This window comes from Oncorhynchus tshawytscha, unplaced genomic scaffold, assembly GCF_018296145.1.
Source record: "Oncorhynchus tshawytscha isolate Ot180627B unplaced genomic scaffold, Otsh_v2.0 Un_contig_13554_pilon_pilon, whole genome shotgun sequence".
In the NCBI taxonomy this organism is placed as follows: Eukaryota; Metazoa; Chordata; class Actinopteri; order Salmoniformes; family Salmonidae; genus Oncorhynchus; species Oncorhynchus tshawytscha.
Window position 1 is genome coordinate 18635 of NW_024609118.1, and position 18866 is coordinate 37500.

General features: G+C 44.5%; 1 protein-coding gene across 1 annotated transcript in view; it reads right to left on the minus strand.

Moving 5' to 3' along the window:
- Positions 1-7463: 7463 nt before the first annotated feature.
- The window catches only part of LOC121844298 (dedicator of cytokinesis protein 1-like), an 84016-nt gene continuing 72613 nt past the window's right edge, over positions 7464-18866 (minus strand). Inside the window, exons 11-14 of the mRNA XM_042314231.1 lie at positions 17093-17177; positions 15528-15614; positions 9260-9436; positions 7464-7863 (exon numbers count right to left, since the gene is read on the minus strand). Of these exons, the coding sequence (XP_042170165.1) occupies positions 7684-7863; positions 9260-9436; positions 15528-15614; positions 17093-17177 (529 nt within the window). The 3' untranslated portion in view covers positions 7464-7683. The remainder of the gene's footprint in view (positions 7864-9259; positions 9437-15527; positions 15615-17092; positions 17178-18866) is intronic.

The window sequence follows — 18866 nt, forward strand, 5'->3', positions numbered from 1 at the left end:
AATGCTTTTAGAACTGTAGAATGTTTTAGAACTGTAGAATATTTTAGAACTGTAGAATGTTTTAGAACTGTAGAACTGTAGTTTTAGAACTGTAGAATATTTTAGAACTGTAGAATGTTTTTGAACTGTGGAATGTTTTAAACTGTAGAATGTTTTAAAAACTTTAAAACTGTAGAATGCTTTAGAACTGTAGAATGTTTTAGAACTGTAGAATGCTTTAAAACTGTAGAATGCTTTAAAACTGTAGAATGCTTTAAAACTGTAGAATGCTTTAAAACTGTAGAATGCTTTAAAACTGTAGAATGTTTTAAAACTGTAGAATGCTTTAAAACTGTAGTAGAGTGTTTTAGAACTGTAGAATGCTTTAAAACTGTAGAGGGTTTTAGAACTGTAGAATATTTTAGAACTGTAGAATGTTTTAAACTGTAGAATGTTTTAAACTGTAGAATGTTTTAGAACTGTAGAATGCTTTAAAACTGTAGAATGTTTTAGAACTGTAGAATATTTTAGAACTGAATGTTTTCGAACTGTGGAATGTTTTAATACTGTAGAATGTTTAAAAAAAATGCTTTAAAACTGTAGAATGCTTTAGAACTGTAGAATGTTTTAGAACTGTAGAAATTTTAGAACTGTAGAATGTTTTAGAACTGTAGAATGTTTTAAACTGTAGAATGCTTTAAAACTGTAGAATGTTTTAAAACTGTAGAATGTTTTAGAACTGTAGAATGTTTTAGAACTGTAGAATGTTTTAGAACTGTAGAATGCTTTAAAACTGTAGAATGTTTTGAACTTTAGAATGTTTTAGAACTGTAGAATGTTTTAGAACTGTAGAATGTTTTAGAACTGTAGAATGTTTTAGAACTGTAGAATGCTTTAAAACTGTAGAATGTTTTAGAACTGTAGAATATTTTAGAACTGTAGAATGTTTTCGAACTGTGGAATGTTTTAAAACTGTAGAATGCTTTAAAACTGTAATGTTTTAGAACTGTAGAATGCTTTAAAACTGTAGAGTGTTTTAGAACTGTAGAATGCTTTTAGGGTTTTAGAACTGTAGAATGTTTTAGAACTGTAGAATGTTTTAAACTGTAGAATGTTTTAGAACTGTAGAATGTTTTAGAACTGTAGAATGCTTTAAAACTGTAGAATGTTTTAGAACTGTAGAATATTTTAGAACTGTAGAATGTTTTAAGAACTGTAGAATGTTTTAAACTGTAGAATGTTTTAAAAATGCTTTAAAACTGTAGAATGCTTTAGAACTGTAGAATGTTTTAGAACTGTAGAATATTTTAGAACTGTAGAATGTTTTAGAACTGTAGAATGTTTTAGAACTGTAGAATGCTTTAAAACTTAGAATGCTTTAGAACTGTAGAATGTTTTAGAACTGTAGAATGTTTTAGAACTGTAGAATGCTTTAAAACTGTAGAATGTTTTAGAACTGTAGAATGTTTTAAAACTGTAGAATGTTTTAGAACTGTAGAATGTTTTAGAACTGTAGAATGTTTTAGAACTGTAGAATGCTTTAAAACTGTAGAATGTTTTAGAACTGTAGAATATTTTAGAACTGTAGAATGTTTTCGAACTGTGGAATGTTTTAATACTGTAGAATGTTTTAAAAATGCTTTAAAACTGTAGAATGCTTTAGAACTGTAGAATGTTTTAGAACTGTAGAATATTTTAGAACTGTAGAATGTTTTAGAACTGTAGAATGTTTTAGAACTGTAGAATATTTTAGAACTGTAGAATATTTTAGAACTGTAGAATGTTTTCGAACTGTGGAATGTTTTAATACTGTAGAATGTTTTAAAAATGCTTTAAAACTGTAGAATGCTTTAGAACTGTAGAGTGTTTTAGAACTGTAGAATGCTTTAAAACTTAGAATGCTGTAGAATGCTTTAAAACTGTAGAATGCTTTAAAACTGTAGAATGCTTTAAAACTGTAGAATGTTTTAGAACTGTAGAATGCTTTAAAACTGTAGAGTGTTTTAGAACTGTAGAATGCTTTAAAACTGTAGAGGGTTTTAGAACTGTAGAATATTTTAGAACTGTAGAATGTTTTAATACTGTAGAATGTTTTAGAACTGTAGAATGTTTTAGAACTGTAGAATGCTTTAAAACTGTAGAATGTTTTAGAACTGTAGAATATTTTCGAACTGTATAATGTTTTCGAACTGTGGAATGTTTTAATACTGTAGAATGTTTTAAAAATGCTTTAAAACTGTAGAATGCTTTAGAACTGTAGAATGTTTTAGAACTGTAGAATATTTTAGAACTGTAGAATGTTTTAGAACTGTAGAATGTTTTAGAACTGTAGAATGCTTTAAAACTGTAGAATGTTTTAGAACTGTAGAATGTTTTAGAACTGTAGAATGTTTTAGAACTGTAGAATGCTTTAAAACTGTAGAATGTTTTAGAACTGTAGAATGTTTTAGAACTGTAGAATGTTTTAGAACTGTAGAATGCTTTAGAACTGTAGAATGTTTTAGAACTGTAGAATGCTTTAAAACTGTAGAATGTTTTAGAACTGTAGAATATTTTAGAACTGTAGAATGTTTTCGAACTGTGGAATGTTTTAAACTGTAGAATGTTTTAAAAATGCTTTAAAACTGTAGAATGTTTTTTAGAATATTTTAGAACTGTAGAATGTTTTTTAGAATGTTTTAAACTGTAGAATGTTTTAAACTGTAGAATGCTTTTTAGAATGTTTTAAACTGTAGAATGTTTTAGAACTGTAGAATGTTTTAAAACTGTAGAATGCTTTAAAACTGTAGAATGCTTTAGAACTGTAGAATATTTTAAAACTGTAGAATGTTTTAGAACTGTAGAATGTTTTAGAACTGTAGAATGTTTTAATACTGTAGAATGTTTTAAAACTGTAGAATGTTTTAAACTGTAGAATGCTGTAAAACTGTAGAATGCTTTAGAACTGTAGAAATTTTTTAGAATGTTTTAGAACTGTAGAATGTTTTAGAACTGTAGAATGTTTTAGAACTGTAGAATATTTTAAAACTGTAGAATGTTTTAGAACTGTAGAATGTTTTAGAACTGTAGAATGTTTTAGAACTGTAGAATGTTTTAGAACTGTAGAATGCTTTAAAACTTAGAATGCTTTAAAACTGTAGAATGTTTTAGAACTGTAGAATGTTTTAGAACTGTAGAATATTTTAGAACTGTAGAATGTTTTCGAACTGTGGAATGTTTTAATACTGTAGAATGTTTTAAAAATGCTTTAAAACTGTAGAATGCTTTAGAACTGTAGAATGTTTTAGAACTGTAGAATATTTTAGAACTGTAGAATGTTTTAGAACTGTAGAATGTTTTAGAACTGTAGAATATTTTAGAACTGTTGAATATTTTAGAACTGTAGAATGTTTTCGAACTGTGGAATGTTTTAAACTGTGGAATGTTTTAATACTGTAGAATGTTTTAAAAAAATGCTTTAAAACTGTAGAATGCTTTAAAAGAACTGTAATGTTTTAGAACTGTAGAATGCTTTAAAACTGTAGAATGCTTTAAAACTGTAGAATGCTTTAAAACTGTAGAATTCTTTTTAAAACTGTAGAATGCTTTAAAACTGTAGAGTGTTTTAGAACTGTAGAATGCTTTAAAACTGTAGAGTGTTTTAGAACTGTAGAATGCTTTAAAACTGTAGAGGGTTTTAGAACTGTAGAATATTTTTTAGAATGTTTTAATACTGTAGAATGTTTTAGAACTGTAGAATGTTTTAGAACTGTAGAATGCTTTAAAACTGTAGAATGTTTTAGAACTGTAGAATATTTTAGAACTGTATAATGTTTTCGAACTGTGGAATGTTTTAATACTGTAGAATGTTTTAAAAATGCTTTAAAACTGTAGAATGCTTTAGAACTGTAGAATGCTTTAAAACTGTAGAATGTTTTAAAACTGTAGAATGCTTTAATACTGTAGAATGTTTTAGAACTGTAGAATATTTTAGAACTGTAGAATGTTTTAGAACTGTAGAATGTTTTAGAACTGTAGAATGTTTTAGAACTGTAGAATGTTTTAATACTGTAGAATATTTTAGAACTGTAGAATGTTTTAGAACTGTAGAATGTTTTAAAACTGTAGAATGCTTTAATACTGTAGAATGTTTTAGAACTGTAGAATGCTTTAAAACTGTAGAATGTTTTTGTAGAATATTTTAGAACTGTAGAATGTTTTCGAACTGTGGAATGTTTTAATACTGTAGAATGTTTTAAAAATGCTTTAGAACTGTAGAATGTTTTAGAACTGTAGAATGTTTTAGAACTGTAGAATATTTTAGAACTGTAGAATATTTTAGAACTGTAGAATGTTTTCGAACTGTGGAATGTTTTAATACTGTAGAATGTTTTAAAAATGCTTTAAAACTGTAGAATGCTTTAGAACTGTAGAATGTTTTAATACTGTAGAATGTTTTAGAACTGTAGAATGTTTTAAAACTGTAGAATGCTTTAAAACTGTAGAATGCTTTAGAACTGTAGAATATTTTAAAACTGTAGAATGTTTTAGAACTGTAGAATGTTTTAGAACTGTAGAATGTTTTAATACTGTAGAATGCTGTAAAACTGTAGAATGTTTTAATACTGTAGAATGCTGTAAAACTGTAGAATGCTTTAGAACTGTAGAATATTTTAAAACTGTAGAATGTTTTAGAACTGTAGAATGTTTTAGAACTGTAGAATGTTTTAGAACTGTAGAATGTTTTAGAACTGTAGAATATTTTAAAACTGTAGAATGTTTTAGAACTGTAGAATGTTTTAGAACTGTAGAATGTTTTAGAACTGTAGAATGTTTTAAAACTGTAGAATGCTTTAAAACTGTAGAATGTTTTAGAACTGTAGAATGTTTTAGAACTGTAGAATGTTTTAATACTGTAGAATGTTTTAAAACTGTAGAATGCTTCTCCCTGGAACTTTAACAAACACAGGTTCTGTGTTGTGTTCCGTTAGCATCACCTGGGAGGGGATTAATTTAGTTTATGAGGGTCCTCATTACCTACTGCACATGCAGCAGCTACTCTTCCTGTGGTACAAACACATGACAAAGTACAGAACAGTTATAGACAAGAGCAACATAAGATTTGACATAAAATTCGAAATAAAAAATTTAAAAAAATACAAGTTACAGCGCCTTCGGAATGTATTCAGATCCCTTTACTGTTTTCCACATTTTGTTACGTTACAGCCTTATTCTAAAATTGATTAAATTGTTATTTTCCCTCATCAATCTACACACAATACCCCATAAAAACAAAGCAAAACAAATTTACATTTTTACTCATTGATAAAAAAATAAAAAAGGAAATATCATTCAGACCCTTTACTAAGGACTTTGTTGTATCACCCTTGGTAGTGATTACAGCCTCGAGTCTTCTTGGGTATGACGCTACAAGCTTGGCACACCTGTATTTGGGGAGTTTCTCCCATTGTTCTCTGCAGATCCTCTCAAGCTCCGTCAGGTTGGATGTGGAGCATTGCTGCACAACTATTTTCAGGTCTCTTCAGAGATGTTCGATAGGGTTCAACTCAAGGACATTCAGAGACTTCTCTCGAAGTCACTCCTGCGTTGTCTTGGCTGTGTGCTTAGGGTCGTTGTCCTGTTGGAAGGTGAACCTTCGCCCCAGTCTGAGGTCCTGAGCGCTCTGGAGCAGGTTGTCATCAAGGATCTCTCTGTACTTTGCTCCGTTCATTTTCCCTCGATCCTTACTAGTCTCCCAATCCCTGCTGCTGAAAAACATCCCCACAGTATGATGCTGCCAACACCATGCTTCACTGTAGGGATGGTGCCAGGTTTCCTCCAGATGTGACGCTTGACATTGAGGCCAAAGAGTTCAATCTTGGTTTCATCAGACCAGAGAATCTTGTTTCTCATGGTCAGAGACCTTTAGGTGCCTTTTGGCCAATTGCAAGCAGGCTGTCGTGCCTTTTACTGAGGAGTGGCTTTCGTCTGGCCACTCTACCATAAAGGCCTGATTGGTTGGGGGCTGCAGAGATGGTTGTCCTTCTGGAAGGTTCTCCCATCTCCACAGAGGAGCTCTGTCAGAGTGACCATCAGGTTCTTGGTCCCTGACCAAGGCCCTTCTCCCCCGATTGTTCAGTTTGGCTGGGCGGCCAGCTCTTGGAAGAATCTTGGTGGTTCCAAACTTCTTCCATTTAAGAATGATGGAGGCCACTGTGTTCTTGGGGACCTTCAATGTTGCATAAATGTTTTTGCACAAATCTGGCCTTTATGGAAGAGTGGCAAGAAGAAAGCCATTTCTTAAAGATATCCATAAAAAATGTTGTTTAAAGTTTGCCACAAGCCACCTGGGAGACACACCAAACATGTGGAAGAAGGTGCTCTGGTCAGATGAAACCAAAATTGAACTTTTTGGCAACAATGCAAAACGTTATGTTTGGCGTAAAAGCAACACAGCTCATCACCCTGAACACACCATCCCCACTGTCAAACATGGTGGTGGCAGCATCATGGTTTGGGCCTGCTTTTCTTCAGCAGGGACAGGGAAGATGGTTAAAATTGATGGGAAGATGGATGGAGCCAAATACAGGACCATTCTGGAAGAAAACCTGATGGAGTCTGCAAAAGACCTGAGACTGGGACGGAGATTTGTCTTCCAACAAGACAATGATCCAAAACATAAAGCAAAATCTACAATGGAATGGTTCAAAGATAAACATATCCAGGTGTTAGAATGGCCAAGTCAAAGTCCAGACCTGAATCCAATCGAGAATCTGTGGAAAGAACTGAAAACTGCTGTTCACAAATGCTCTCCATCCAACCTCACTGAGCTCGAGCTGTTTTGCAAGGAGGAATGGGAAAAAATGTCAGTCTCTCGATGTGCAAAACTGATAGAGACATACCCCAAGCGACTTACAGCTGTAATCGCAGCAAAAGGTGGCGCTACAAAGTATTAACTTAAGGGGGCTGAATAATTTTGCACGCCCAATTTTTCAGTTTTTGATTTGTTAAAAAAGTTTGAAATATCCAATAAATGTCTTTCCACTTCATGATTGAGTCCCACTTGTTGTTGATTCTTCACAAAAAAATACAGTTTTATATCTTTATGCTTGAAGCCTGAAATGTGGCAAAAGGTCGCAAAGTTCAAGGGGGCCGAATACTTTCGCAAGGCACTGTACATATCATATTCTTATATACGGCCCAGCTAGAATCAGTCTGTGACACAATGTTTTTTTAATCTGTTTTTCAAAGCCTAACTTGTATTTTTTTGCCCGAGTAACCTCAGGCAATTACCTGTTAGCTACGGGATAAGGCTTTTCACACACGACAACCTGTGTGTCCTGTTCTCACAATAGATAACCCTCTTCAGAGACATGGTTCTGCTGCAGTGTTTTTACAGTGGTGACCACAGGGCCAGAAGAAAATGCCATGACACATGACACAGCGATCCCCATCCTCCCAGTTTATTGTTCAGACAATAGGGAAAGTCAGGCTTTATACCATATAGAGATACATATCAGTGGGGGCTGGTGGAGAGAGAAATCAGAGGACGGGATCACTGTAATGTGTTTGATACATTTCCATTCATTCCATCGCAGCCTTTTACAATGAACCTGTCCTCCAATTTAAAGTGACACCAACCTCCACTGGTACCATTCTGATTGGTTGCCTAGATGCAGCTTAGTGTCCGTCTTAATTCAAACCTCAGATCAATTTGATGTTATTTTAATGGACAAACATTTTTGCTTTTCTTTCAAAAACAAAGACGTCTCTATATCTATCTAGTGACCCTAAAGTTTTTAACGGTAGTGTCAGTCTAACCTGCCATGCGATGAGGTCTTTCAGTTTGTCCAGTTTCTCCTGGTCCTCAGGGTGATCCCCCTGGTACTTCTCTGTGAAGAATGCCTGGAGAGAGGAGAGGAGAGAGAAGAGCGAAGAGAAGAGAGGAGAGGAGAAAGGAGAGAGGAGAGAAGAGGAGAGAGGAGAGCGGTGAGGAGAGGAGGGAAGATGAGAAGGGGAGAGAGGGGGAGAGGGGAGGAGAGGATAAAGGAGAGGAGAGAGGGGAGGAGAGAAGAGGAGAGAGGGGAGGAGAGTAGAGGGGAGGAGAGGAGAGAGGGGAGGAGAGGAGAGAGGGAAGGAGAGGAGAGCGGAGGAGAGGAGAGAGGGGGAGAGAGGAGAGAGAGAGAGGGAGGGAAGTGAGAAGAGAGAGGAGGGAAGTGAGAAGAGAGAGGAGGGAAGTGAGAGGAGAGAGGGGGAGAGAGGAGCGGAGAGAGAGAGAGAGGAGAGAAGAGGAGAGGAGAGAGGGGAGGGAAGAGAAGAGAGAGAGGGGGGGAGAGGAGAGCGGAGGAGAGGAGAGGAGAGAGGGGAGAGGGGGAGAGAGGAGGGAGAGAAGAGGAGAGAGGAGGAGAGAAGAGGAGAGAGGGGGAGAGAGGAGAGGAGAGAAGAGGAGAGGGAAGTGAGAAGAGAGAGGACGGAAGCCAGAGGAGAGAGGGGGAGAGAGGAGCGGAGAGAGAGAGAGAGGAGAGAAGAGGAGAGGAGAGAGGGGGAGAGGAGAGAAGAGAAAGAGGAAAGTGGATAGGAGAGGTGAGAGGGTGGGGGAGAGGAGAGGGGAAGAGAGGGGGAGAGAGGGAGGGAAGAGAGAGAGGGGAGGGAAGAGAGGAGAGAGAGGAGAGGGGAAAGAAGTGGAGAGAGGGGGAGAGAGGAGAGTGGGAGAGAGGAGAGGGAGGAGAGAGGAAAGGGAGGAGAGGAGAGACGAGGAAAGGGAGGAGAGGAGAGAGGAGGGAGGAGAGAGGAGAGGAGAGAGGGAGGAGAGGAGAGAGGAGGGAGGAGAGAGGAGAGGAGAGAGGAGGTAGGAGAGAGGAGAGGGAGGAGAGAGGGGGAGGAGAGGGAGGAGAGAGGGGGAGGAGAGGAGAGAGAGAGGGAGGAGAGAGGGGGAGGAGAGGAGAGGGAGGAGATAGGGGGAGGAGAGGAGAGGAGAGAGGGGGGAGGAGAGGGGGAGAGGAGAGAGGGGGAGGAGAGGAGAGGAGGAGGGGGATGAGAGGAGAGGGGAGAGAGAGGGGGAGGAGAGGAGAGAGGGTAAAGAGGGGAGAGAGAGGGGAAGTCAGAACTCTTAACAGAAACAATCTTTTGTCTTCTGTATGACGGATGTATCTTCCTACATGGGGAAGACGTTCCAAACCACTATGATCAGATCAACCAAACTACGGTTATGTTTGGTCCACAATAACTAAAGCTGTATTCATGAGCTAAGTAAGGTAGACCCACCCATGACGACACACACACACACACACACACACAGTACCTTCTCGTAGTTGGTGAAACCGCCCATGACAGCGGGGTCCACAATGCCGTTGAGCAGCATGGAGAGGGGGTTGATGGGAAGGTTGGAGTCATTCAGGTGACGCTGCACCATGTTGCTGATCTTCTCATTGGTCAGTTGCATCGTCTCCATGGCATTCTCCAATGGGCTGATCTCCTCCTGAACACAGGAAGCAGGAAGTAAAAGAAGATTATAAGTTCTGATTAATTTCGGGTTGAGGTCCATCTGTGAGTGAGAGACATTTTACAGTCTAACAACAGGGACATTATAGGGAACCTGAGGGGTTCTGATGTCTGAATCTCTGGGACAGACGACTGGCTAGCCTCTTTAAGACCGGCATCAGATTTACAGAGACTATGGAATCTACCTTACATGTTAGTCACGATGTAACACCGAATCGTTCAGGACCTGCCCTGTTCCCCCCTCATCTGGGTGACTATATACCGTGGGTTCAGGACCTGCCCTGTTCCCCCCTCATCTGGGTGACTATATACCGTGGGTTCAGGACCTGCCCTGTTCCCCCTCATCTGGGTGACTATATACCGTGGGTTCAGGACCTGCCCTGTTCCCCCTCATCTGGGTGACTATATACCGTGGGTTCAGGACCTGCCCTGTTCCCACCTCATCTGGGTGACTATATACCGTGGGTTCAGGACCTGCCCTGTTCCCCCTCATCTGGGTGACTATATACCGTGGGTTCAGGACCTGCCCTGTTCCCCCTCATCTGGGTGACTATATACCGTGGGTTCAGGACCTGCCCTGTTCCCCCTCATCTGGGTGACTATATACCGTGGGTTCAGGACCTGCCCTGTTCCCCCTCATCTGGGTGACTATATACCGTGGGTTCAGGACCTGCCCTGTTCCCCCTCATCTGGGTGACTATATACCGTGGGTTCAGGACCTGCCCTGTTCCCCCTCATCTGGGTGACTATATACCGTGGGTTCAGGACCTGCCCTGTTCCCCCTCATCTGGGTGACTATATACCGTGGGTTCAGGACCTGCCCTGTTCCCCCTCATCTGGGTGACTATATACCGTGGGTTCAGGACCTGCCCTGTTCCCCCTCATCTGGGTGACTATATACCGTGGGTTCAGGACCTGCCCTGTTCCCCCTCATCTGGGTGACTATATACCGTGGGTTCAGGACCTGCCCTGTTCCCCCTCATCTGGGTGACTATATACCGTGGGTTCAGGACCTGCCCTGTTCCCCCTCATCTGGGTGACTATATACCGTGGGTTCAGGACCTGCCCTGTTCCCCCTCATCTGGGTGACTATATACCGTGGGTTCAGGACCTGCCCTGTTCCCCCTCATCTGGGTGACTATATACCGTGGGTTCAGGACCTGCCCTGTTCCCCCTCATCTGGGTGACTATATACCGTGGGTTCAGGACCTGCCCTGTTCCCCCTCATCTGGGTCATCTGGGTGATATACCGTGGGTTCAGGACCTGCCCTGTTCCCCCTCATCTGGGTGACTATATACCGTGGGTTCAGGACCTGCCCTGTTCCCCCTCATCTGGGTGACTATATACCGTGGGTTCAGGACCTGCCCTGTTCCCCCTCATCTGGGTGACTATATACCGTGGGTTCAGGACCTGCCCTGTTCCCCCTCATCTGGGTGACTATATACCGTGGGTTCAGGACCTGCCCTGTTCCCCCTCATCTGGGTGACTATATACCGTGGGTTCAGGACCTGCCCTGTTCCCCCTCATCTGGGTGACTATATACCGTGGGTTCAGGACCTGCCCTGTTCCCCCTCATCTGGGTGACTATATACCGTGGGTTCAGGACCTGCCCTGTTCCCCCTCATCTGGGTGACTATATACCGTGGGTTCAGGACCTGCCCTGTTCCCCCTCATCTGGGTGACTATATACCGTGGGTTCAGGACCTGCCCTGTTCCCCCTCATCTGGGTGACTATATACCGTGGGTTCAGGACCTGCCCTGTTCCCCCTCATCTGGGTGACTATATACCGTGGGTTCAGGACCTGCCCTGTTCCCCCTCATCTGGGTGACTATATACCGTGGGTTCAGGACCTGCCCTGTCAGGACCTGCCCCCCTCATCTGGGTGACTATATACCGTGGGTTCAGGACCTGCCCTGTTCCCCCTCATCTGGGTGACTATATACCGTGGGTTCAGGACCTGCCCTGTTCCCCCTCATCTGGGTGACTATATACCGTGGGTTCAGGACCTGCCCTGTTCCCCCTCATCTGGGTGACTATATACCGTGGGTTCAGGACCTGCCCTGTTCCCCCTCATCTGGGTGACTATATACCGTGGGTTCAGGACCTGCCCTGTTCCCCCTCATCTGGGTGACTATATACCGTGGGTTCAGGACCTGCCCTGTTCCCCCTCATCTGGGTGACTATATACCGTGGGTTCAGGACCTGCCCTGTTCCCCCTCATCTGGGTGACTATATACCGTGGGTTCAGGACCTGCCCTGTTCCCCCTCATCTGGGTGACTATATACCGTGGGTTCAGGACCTGCCCTGTTCCCCCTCATCTGGGTGACTATATACCGTGGGTTCAGGACCTGCCCTGTTCCCCCTCATCTGGGTGACTATATACCGTGGGTTCAGGACCTGCCCTGTTCCCCCTCATCTGGGTGACTATATACCGTGGGTTCAGGACCTGCCCTGTTCCCCCTCATCTGGGTGACTATATACCGTGGGTTCAGGACCTGCCCTGTTCCCCCTCATCTGGGTGACTATATACCGTGGGTTCAGGACCTGCCCTGTTCCCACCTCATCTGGGTGACTATATACCGTGGGTTCAGGACCTGCCCTGTTCCCCCTCATCTGGGTGACTATATACCGTGGGTTCAGGACCTGCCCTGTTCCCCCTCATCTGGGTGACTATATACCGTGGGTTCAGGACCTGCCCTGTTCCCCCTCATCTGGGTGACTACATACCGTGGGTTCAGGACCTGCCCTGTTCCCACCTCATCTGGGTGACTATATACCGTGGGTTCAGGACCTGCCCTGTTCCCCCTCATCTGGGTGGCTATATACCGTGGGTTCAGGACCTGCCCTGTTCCCACCTCATCTGGGTGACTATATACCGTGGGTTCAGGACCTGCCCTGTTCCCACCTCATCTGGGTGACTATATACCGTGGGTTCAGGACCTGCCCTGTTCCCACCTCATCTGGTGACTATATACCGTGGGTTCAGGACCTGCCCTGTTCCCGCCTCATCTGGTGACTATATACCGTGGGTTCAGGACCTGCCCTGTTCCCGCCTCATCTGGGTGACTATATACCGTGGGTTCAGGACCTGCCCTGTTCCCACCTCATCTGGTGACTATATACCGTGGGTTCAGGACCTGCCCTGTTCCCACCTCATCTGGGTGACTATATACCGTGGGTTCAGGACCTGCCCTGTTCCCACCTCATCTGGGTGACTATATACCGTGGGTTCAGGACCTGCCCTGTTCCCACCTCATCTGGGTGACTATATACCGTGGGTTCAGGACCTGCCCTGTTCCCCCTCATCTGGGTGACTACATACCGTGGGTTCAGGACCTGCCCTGTTCCCCCTCATCTGGGTGACTACATACCGTGGGTTCAGGACCTGCCCTGTTCCCCCTCATCTGGGTGACTACATACCGTGGGATCAGGACCTGCCCTGTTCCCACCTCATCTGGGTGACTATATACCGTGGGTTCAGGACCTGCCCTGTTCCCCCTCATCTGGGTGACTATATACCGTGGGTTCAGGACCTGCCCTGTTCCCCCTCATCTGGGTGACTATATACCGTGGGTTCAGGACCTGCCCTGTTCCCACCTCATCTGGGTGACTACATACCGTGGGTTCAGGACCTGCCCTGTTCCCACCTCATCTGGGTGACTATATACCGTGGGTTCAGGACCTGCCCTGTTCATGCCTCATCTGGGTGACTATATACCTTGGGTTCAGGACCTGCCCTGTTCCCGCCTCATCTGGGTGACTATATACCGTGGGTTCAGGACCTGCCCTGTTCCCCCCTCATCTGGGTGACTATATACCGTGGGTTCAGGACCTGCCCTGTTCCCACCTCATCTGGTGGGACACAGACACACACTCACCTTGGAGACAGACCTGACGTCGACACAGACACACACTCACCTTGGAGACAGACCTGACGTGGACACAGACACACACTCACCTTGGAGACAGACCTGACGTGGACACAGACACACACTCACCTTGGAGACAGACCTGACGTGGACACAGACACACACTCACCTTGGAGACAGACCTGACGTGGACACAGACACACACTCACCTTGGAGACAGACCTGACGTCGACACACACTAACCTTGGAGACAGACCTGACATCGACACAGACACACACTCACCTTGGAGACAGACCTGACGTCGACACAGACACACACTCACCGTGGAGACAGACCTGACGTCGACACAGACACACACTCACCTTGGAGACAGACCTGACGTCGACACAGACACACACTCACCTTGGAGACAGACCTGACATGGACACAGACACACACTCACCTTGGAGACAGACCTGATGTCGACACAGACACACACTCACCTTGGAGACAGACCTGATGTCGACACAGACACACACTCACCTTGGAGACAGACCTGATGTCGACACAGACACACACTCACCTTGGAGACAGACCTGACGTCGTAACAGACACACACTCACCTTGGAGACAGACCTGACGTCGACACAGACACACACTCACCTTGGAGACAGACCTGATGTCGACACAGACACACACTCACCGTGGAGACAGACCTGACACAGACACACACTCACCGTGGAGACAGACCTGACACAGACACACACTCACCGTGGAGACAGATCTGACACAGACACACACTCACCGTGGAGACAGACCTGATGTAGACACAGACACAGACTCACCGTGGAGACAGACCTGATGTAGACACAGACACACACTCACCGTGGAGACAGACCTGACACAGACACACACTCACCTTGGAGACAGACCTGACACAGACACACACTCACCGTGGAGACAGACCTGATGTAGACACAGACACAGACTCACCGTGGAGACAGACCTGACGTGGACACACACTCACCGTGGAGACAGACCTGATGTAGACACAGACACACACTCACCGTGGAGACAGACCTGATGTAGACACAGACACAGACTCACCGTGGAGACAGACCTGACGCGGACACACACTCACCGTGGAGACAGACCTGACGTGGACACACACTCACCGTGGAGACAGACCTGACGTGGACACACACTCACCGTGGAGACAGACCTGACGTGGACACACACTCACCGTGGAGACAGACCTGACGTGGACACAGACACAGACTCACCGTGGAGACAGACCTGACGTGGACACACACTCACCGTGGAGACAGACCTGACGTGGACACACACTCACCGTGGAGACAGACCTGACGTGGACACAGACACAGACTCACCGTGGAGACAGACCTGACGTGGACACACACTCACCGTGGAGACAGACCTGACGCGGACACACACTCACCGTGGAGACAGACCTGACGCGGACACACACTCACCGTGGAGACAGACCTGACGTGGACACACACTCACCGTGGAGACAGACCTGACGTGGACACACACTCACCGTGGAGACAGACCTGACGCGGACACACACTCACCGTGGAGACAGACCTGACGTGGACACACACTCACCGTGGAGACAGACCTGACGTGGACACACACTCACCGTGGAGACAGACCTGATGTAGACACACTCACCGTGGAGACAGACCTGACGTGGACATACACTCACCGTGGAGACAGACCTGACGTGGACACACACTCACCGTGGAGACAGACCTGACGTGGACACACACTCACCGTGGAGACAGACCTGACGTGGCACACAGACACAGACTCACCGTGGAGACAGACCTGACGTGGACACACACTCACCGTGGAGACAGACCTGACGCGGACACACACTCACCGTGGAGACAGACCTGACGTGGACACACACTCACCGTGGAGACAGACCTGACGCGGACACAGACTCACCGTGGAGACAGACCTGACGTGGACACACTCACCGTGGAGACAGACCTGACGTGGACATACACTCACCGTGGAGACAGACCTGACGTGGACACACACTCACCGTGGAGACAGACCTGACGTGGACACACACTCACCGTGGAGACAGACCTGACGTGGACACACACTCACCGTGGAGACAGACCTGACGTAGACACAGACACAGACTCACCGTGGAGACAGACCTGACGCGGACACACACTCACCGTGGAGACAGACCTGACGTGGAACCATCTCAGGATCCCAGGCAGTTTGTAGGCCGTGGTGTAAGTGGTTCGCTCGATCCACATGTTCTGGAAAAAGACAATAAAACACAATACAACAGAAGAGGCTGTAAAGAGTCTTTCTGTCTCCATGGAGATGAACAAACGACCGGTTTCAGTATGACAGACAGGAGCACTTAGAATAGAGACAGATAACGGTTGTTCTTTCCTGGTTTTACAGATCCAACATTTCCTGTTGACGTTAAATGTACCAGAGAGAGAATGGCTGTTGAGTTAAAGTCCAACTGCTGGGGCTGGAAACACAATAGTAGGTGTGTGTGTGTGTGTCTCTGTGTGTGTGTGGGTGTCTGTGTGTCTGTGTGTGTGTGTCTGTGTGTGTATGTGTCTGTGTGTCTGTGTGTGTGTGTCTGTGTGTGTATGTGTCTGTGTGTGTCTGTGTGTGTGTGTGTGTGTGTGTGTGTCTGTGTGTGTGTGTCTGTCTCACAACAATTGTGTGTGTGTGTGTGTGTTACAGTACTGTGTGTCATTGTGTGTACTGTCTGTCATTAGTCACAGTACTGACATCTGCCATTAGTCACAACAATTACAGTACTGACATCTGTCATTAGTCACAACAATGACAGTACTGACATCTGTCATTAGTCACAACAATGACAGTACTGACATCTGTCATTAGTCACAACAATTACAGTACTGTCATTAGTCACAACAATTACAGTACTGACATCTGTCATTAGTCACAACAATGACAGTACTGACATCTGTCATTAGTCACAACAATGACAGTACTGACATCTGTCATTAGTCACAACAATTACAGTACTGACATCTGTCATTAGTCACAACAATTACAGTACTGACATCTGTCATTAGTCACAACAATTACAGTACTGACATCTGTCATTAGTCACAACAATTACAGTACTGACATCTGTCATTAGTCACAACAATTACAGTACTGACATCTGTCATTAGTCACAACAATTACAGTACTGACATATGTCATTAGTTACAACAATTACAGTACTGACATCTGTCATTAGTCACAACAATTACAGTACTGACATCTGTCATTAGTCACAACAATTACAGTACTGACATCTGTCATTAGTCACAACAATTACAGTACTGACATTAGTCACAACAATTACAGTACTGTCACTAGTCACAACAATTACAGTAGTGTCATTAGTCACAACAATTACAGTACTGTCATTAGTCACAACAATTACAGTACTGTCATTAGTCACAACAATTACAGTACTGTCATTAGTCACAACAATTACAGTACTGTCATTAGTCACAACAATTACAGTACTGTCAATAGTCACAACAATTACAGTACTGTCATTAGTCACAACAATTACAGTACTGTCATTAGTCACAACAATTACAGTACTGTCATTAGTCACAGCAATTACAGTACTGTCATTAGTCACAGCAATTACAGTACTGTCATTAGTCACAACAATTACAGTACTGTCATTAGTCATTAAAGGAAATGAAGAAAAGAAAGATTAGAGAATAAATATGAATATGATATTTACCGAGAACTCGTTGTCTGGGTCCTTCTCTCCCTTCCTCACCGGTCTGGAGTACTGAAACTGATACACTTCATTTATCATGTAAAAGCTGGAGGGAGGAGAGAGATAGAGAGAGAGAGAGAGAGGGGAGGGGAGAGAGAGAGGGAGAGAGAGATGGAGAGAGAGATGGAGAGAGAGAGAGAGAGAGAGAGAGAGGGAGAGAGAGAGAGAGAGAGGGAGAGAGAGAGAGGGAGGGAGAGAGAGAGGGAGATGGAGAGAGAGATGGAGAGAGAGAGAGAGAGAGAGAGAGAGAGAGAGAGAGGGAGGGGAGAGAGAGGGAGAGAGAGATGGAGATGGAGAGACAGAGAAAGAGAGAGAGAGGGAGAGAGAGAGAGGGAGAGGGAGAGAGAGAGAGAGAGAGAGAGAGAGAGAGGGAGAGAGAGAGGGAGAGAGAGAGGGAGAGAGAGAGAGGGAGGGGAGATGGAGAGAGAGATGGAGATGGAGAGCGAGAGAGAGATGGAGGGAGAGAGAGAGGGAGAGAGAGAGATGAAGAGAGAGAGAGATGGGGAGAGAGCGAGAGATGGAGAGAGAGAAAGGAGAGAGAAAAAGGAGCGTAGAGAGAGGACAGAGAAAGAGAGTAAGAGAAAGAGAGAGGGAGAGGGAGAAAGAGAGGGTGAGAGAGAGGGAGAGAGGACAGAGAGAGTGAGAGAGTGGGAGAGAGGACAGAGAGAGGGAGAGAGTGGGAGAGAGGACAGAGAGAGATAGAGAGAGGGAGAGAGGACAGAGAGAGAGGGAGAGAGGACAGAGAGAGACAGAGAGATAGAGAGAGAGAGGACAGAGAGACAGAGAGAGAGAGAGTGGGAGAGAGGACAGAGAGAGACAGAGAGATAGAGAGAGAGAGGACAGAGAGAGACAGAGAGAGAGGACAGAGAGACAGAGTAAGATAGAGAGAGAGGACAGAGAGACAGAGTAAGATAGAGAGAGGACAGAGAGAGACAGAGAGACAGAGTAAGAGAGACAGAGAGACAGAGTAAGATAGAGAGAGAGGACAGAGAGAGACAGAGAGACAGAGTAAGATAGAGAGAGACAGAGAGACAGAGTAAGATAGAGAGAGAGACAGAGAGACAGAGTAAGATAGAGAGAGAGAGAGAGACAGATAGAGTAAGATAGAGAGAGAGACAGATAGAGTAAGATAGAGAGAGGACAGAGAGACAGAGAGAGACAGAGAGAGAGAGTAAGATAGAGAGAGAGAGAGAGAGAGAGAGAGAGAGAGAGAGAGAGAGAGAAACAAGTAGAGAATTAAATTAAAAGTGTTATGGTCCATCTGCAGGTCGATTCAATGGTTAATTATGTTGCTGTTTCAGGTGAAAAACAGGTCAGTGAGTCAGTAGCATAAACATCCCTCACTTAGACTGTCTGCCTGACTGTCTGTGTGCCTGTCTGTCTGTCTGTCTGTCTGTCCAGTGCTGGAATGAACTAATTGAAATCATAATACACAATTCCCAGAGGGATGAGCTCTTAGATGGGGAATGTAATGAAGCTGCAGGTCCGGACCGGACCGGACCGGACCGGACCAGACCAGACCAGACCAGACCAGACAGACAGACAGACAGACAGACAGGACAAACAGACAGACAGGACAGACAGACAGACAGGACAGACAGGACAGACAGACAGAACCCTCCTATCCAGGTTAAAGATTTCTCTCACTGGGAGTTGTGTTCTGGGGTTATCTGAGGGCCCAGCTGTCTGACACGAGGTTGGACCAACACATCACTAACAGAGCACTATCTTTAAA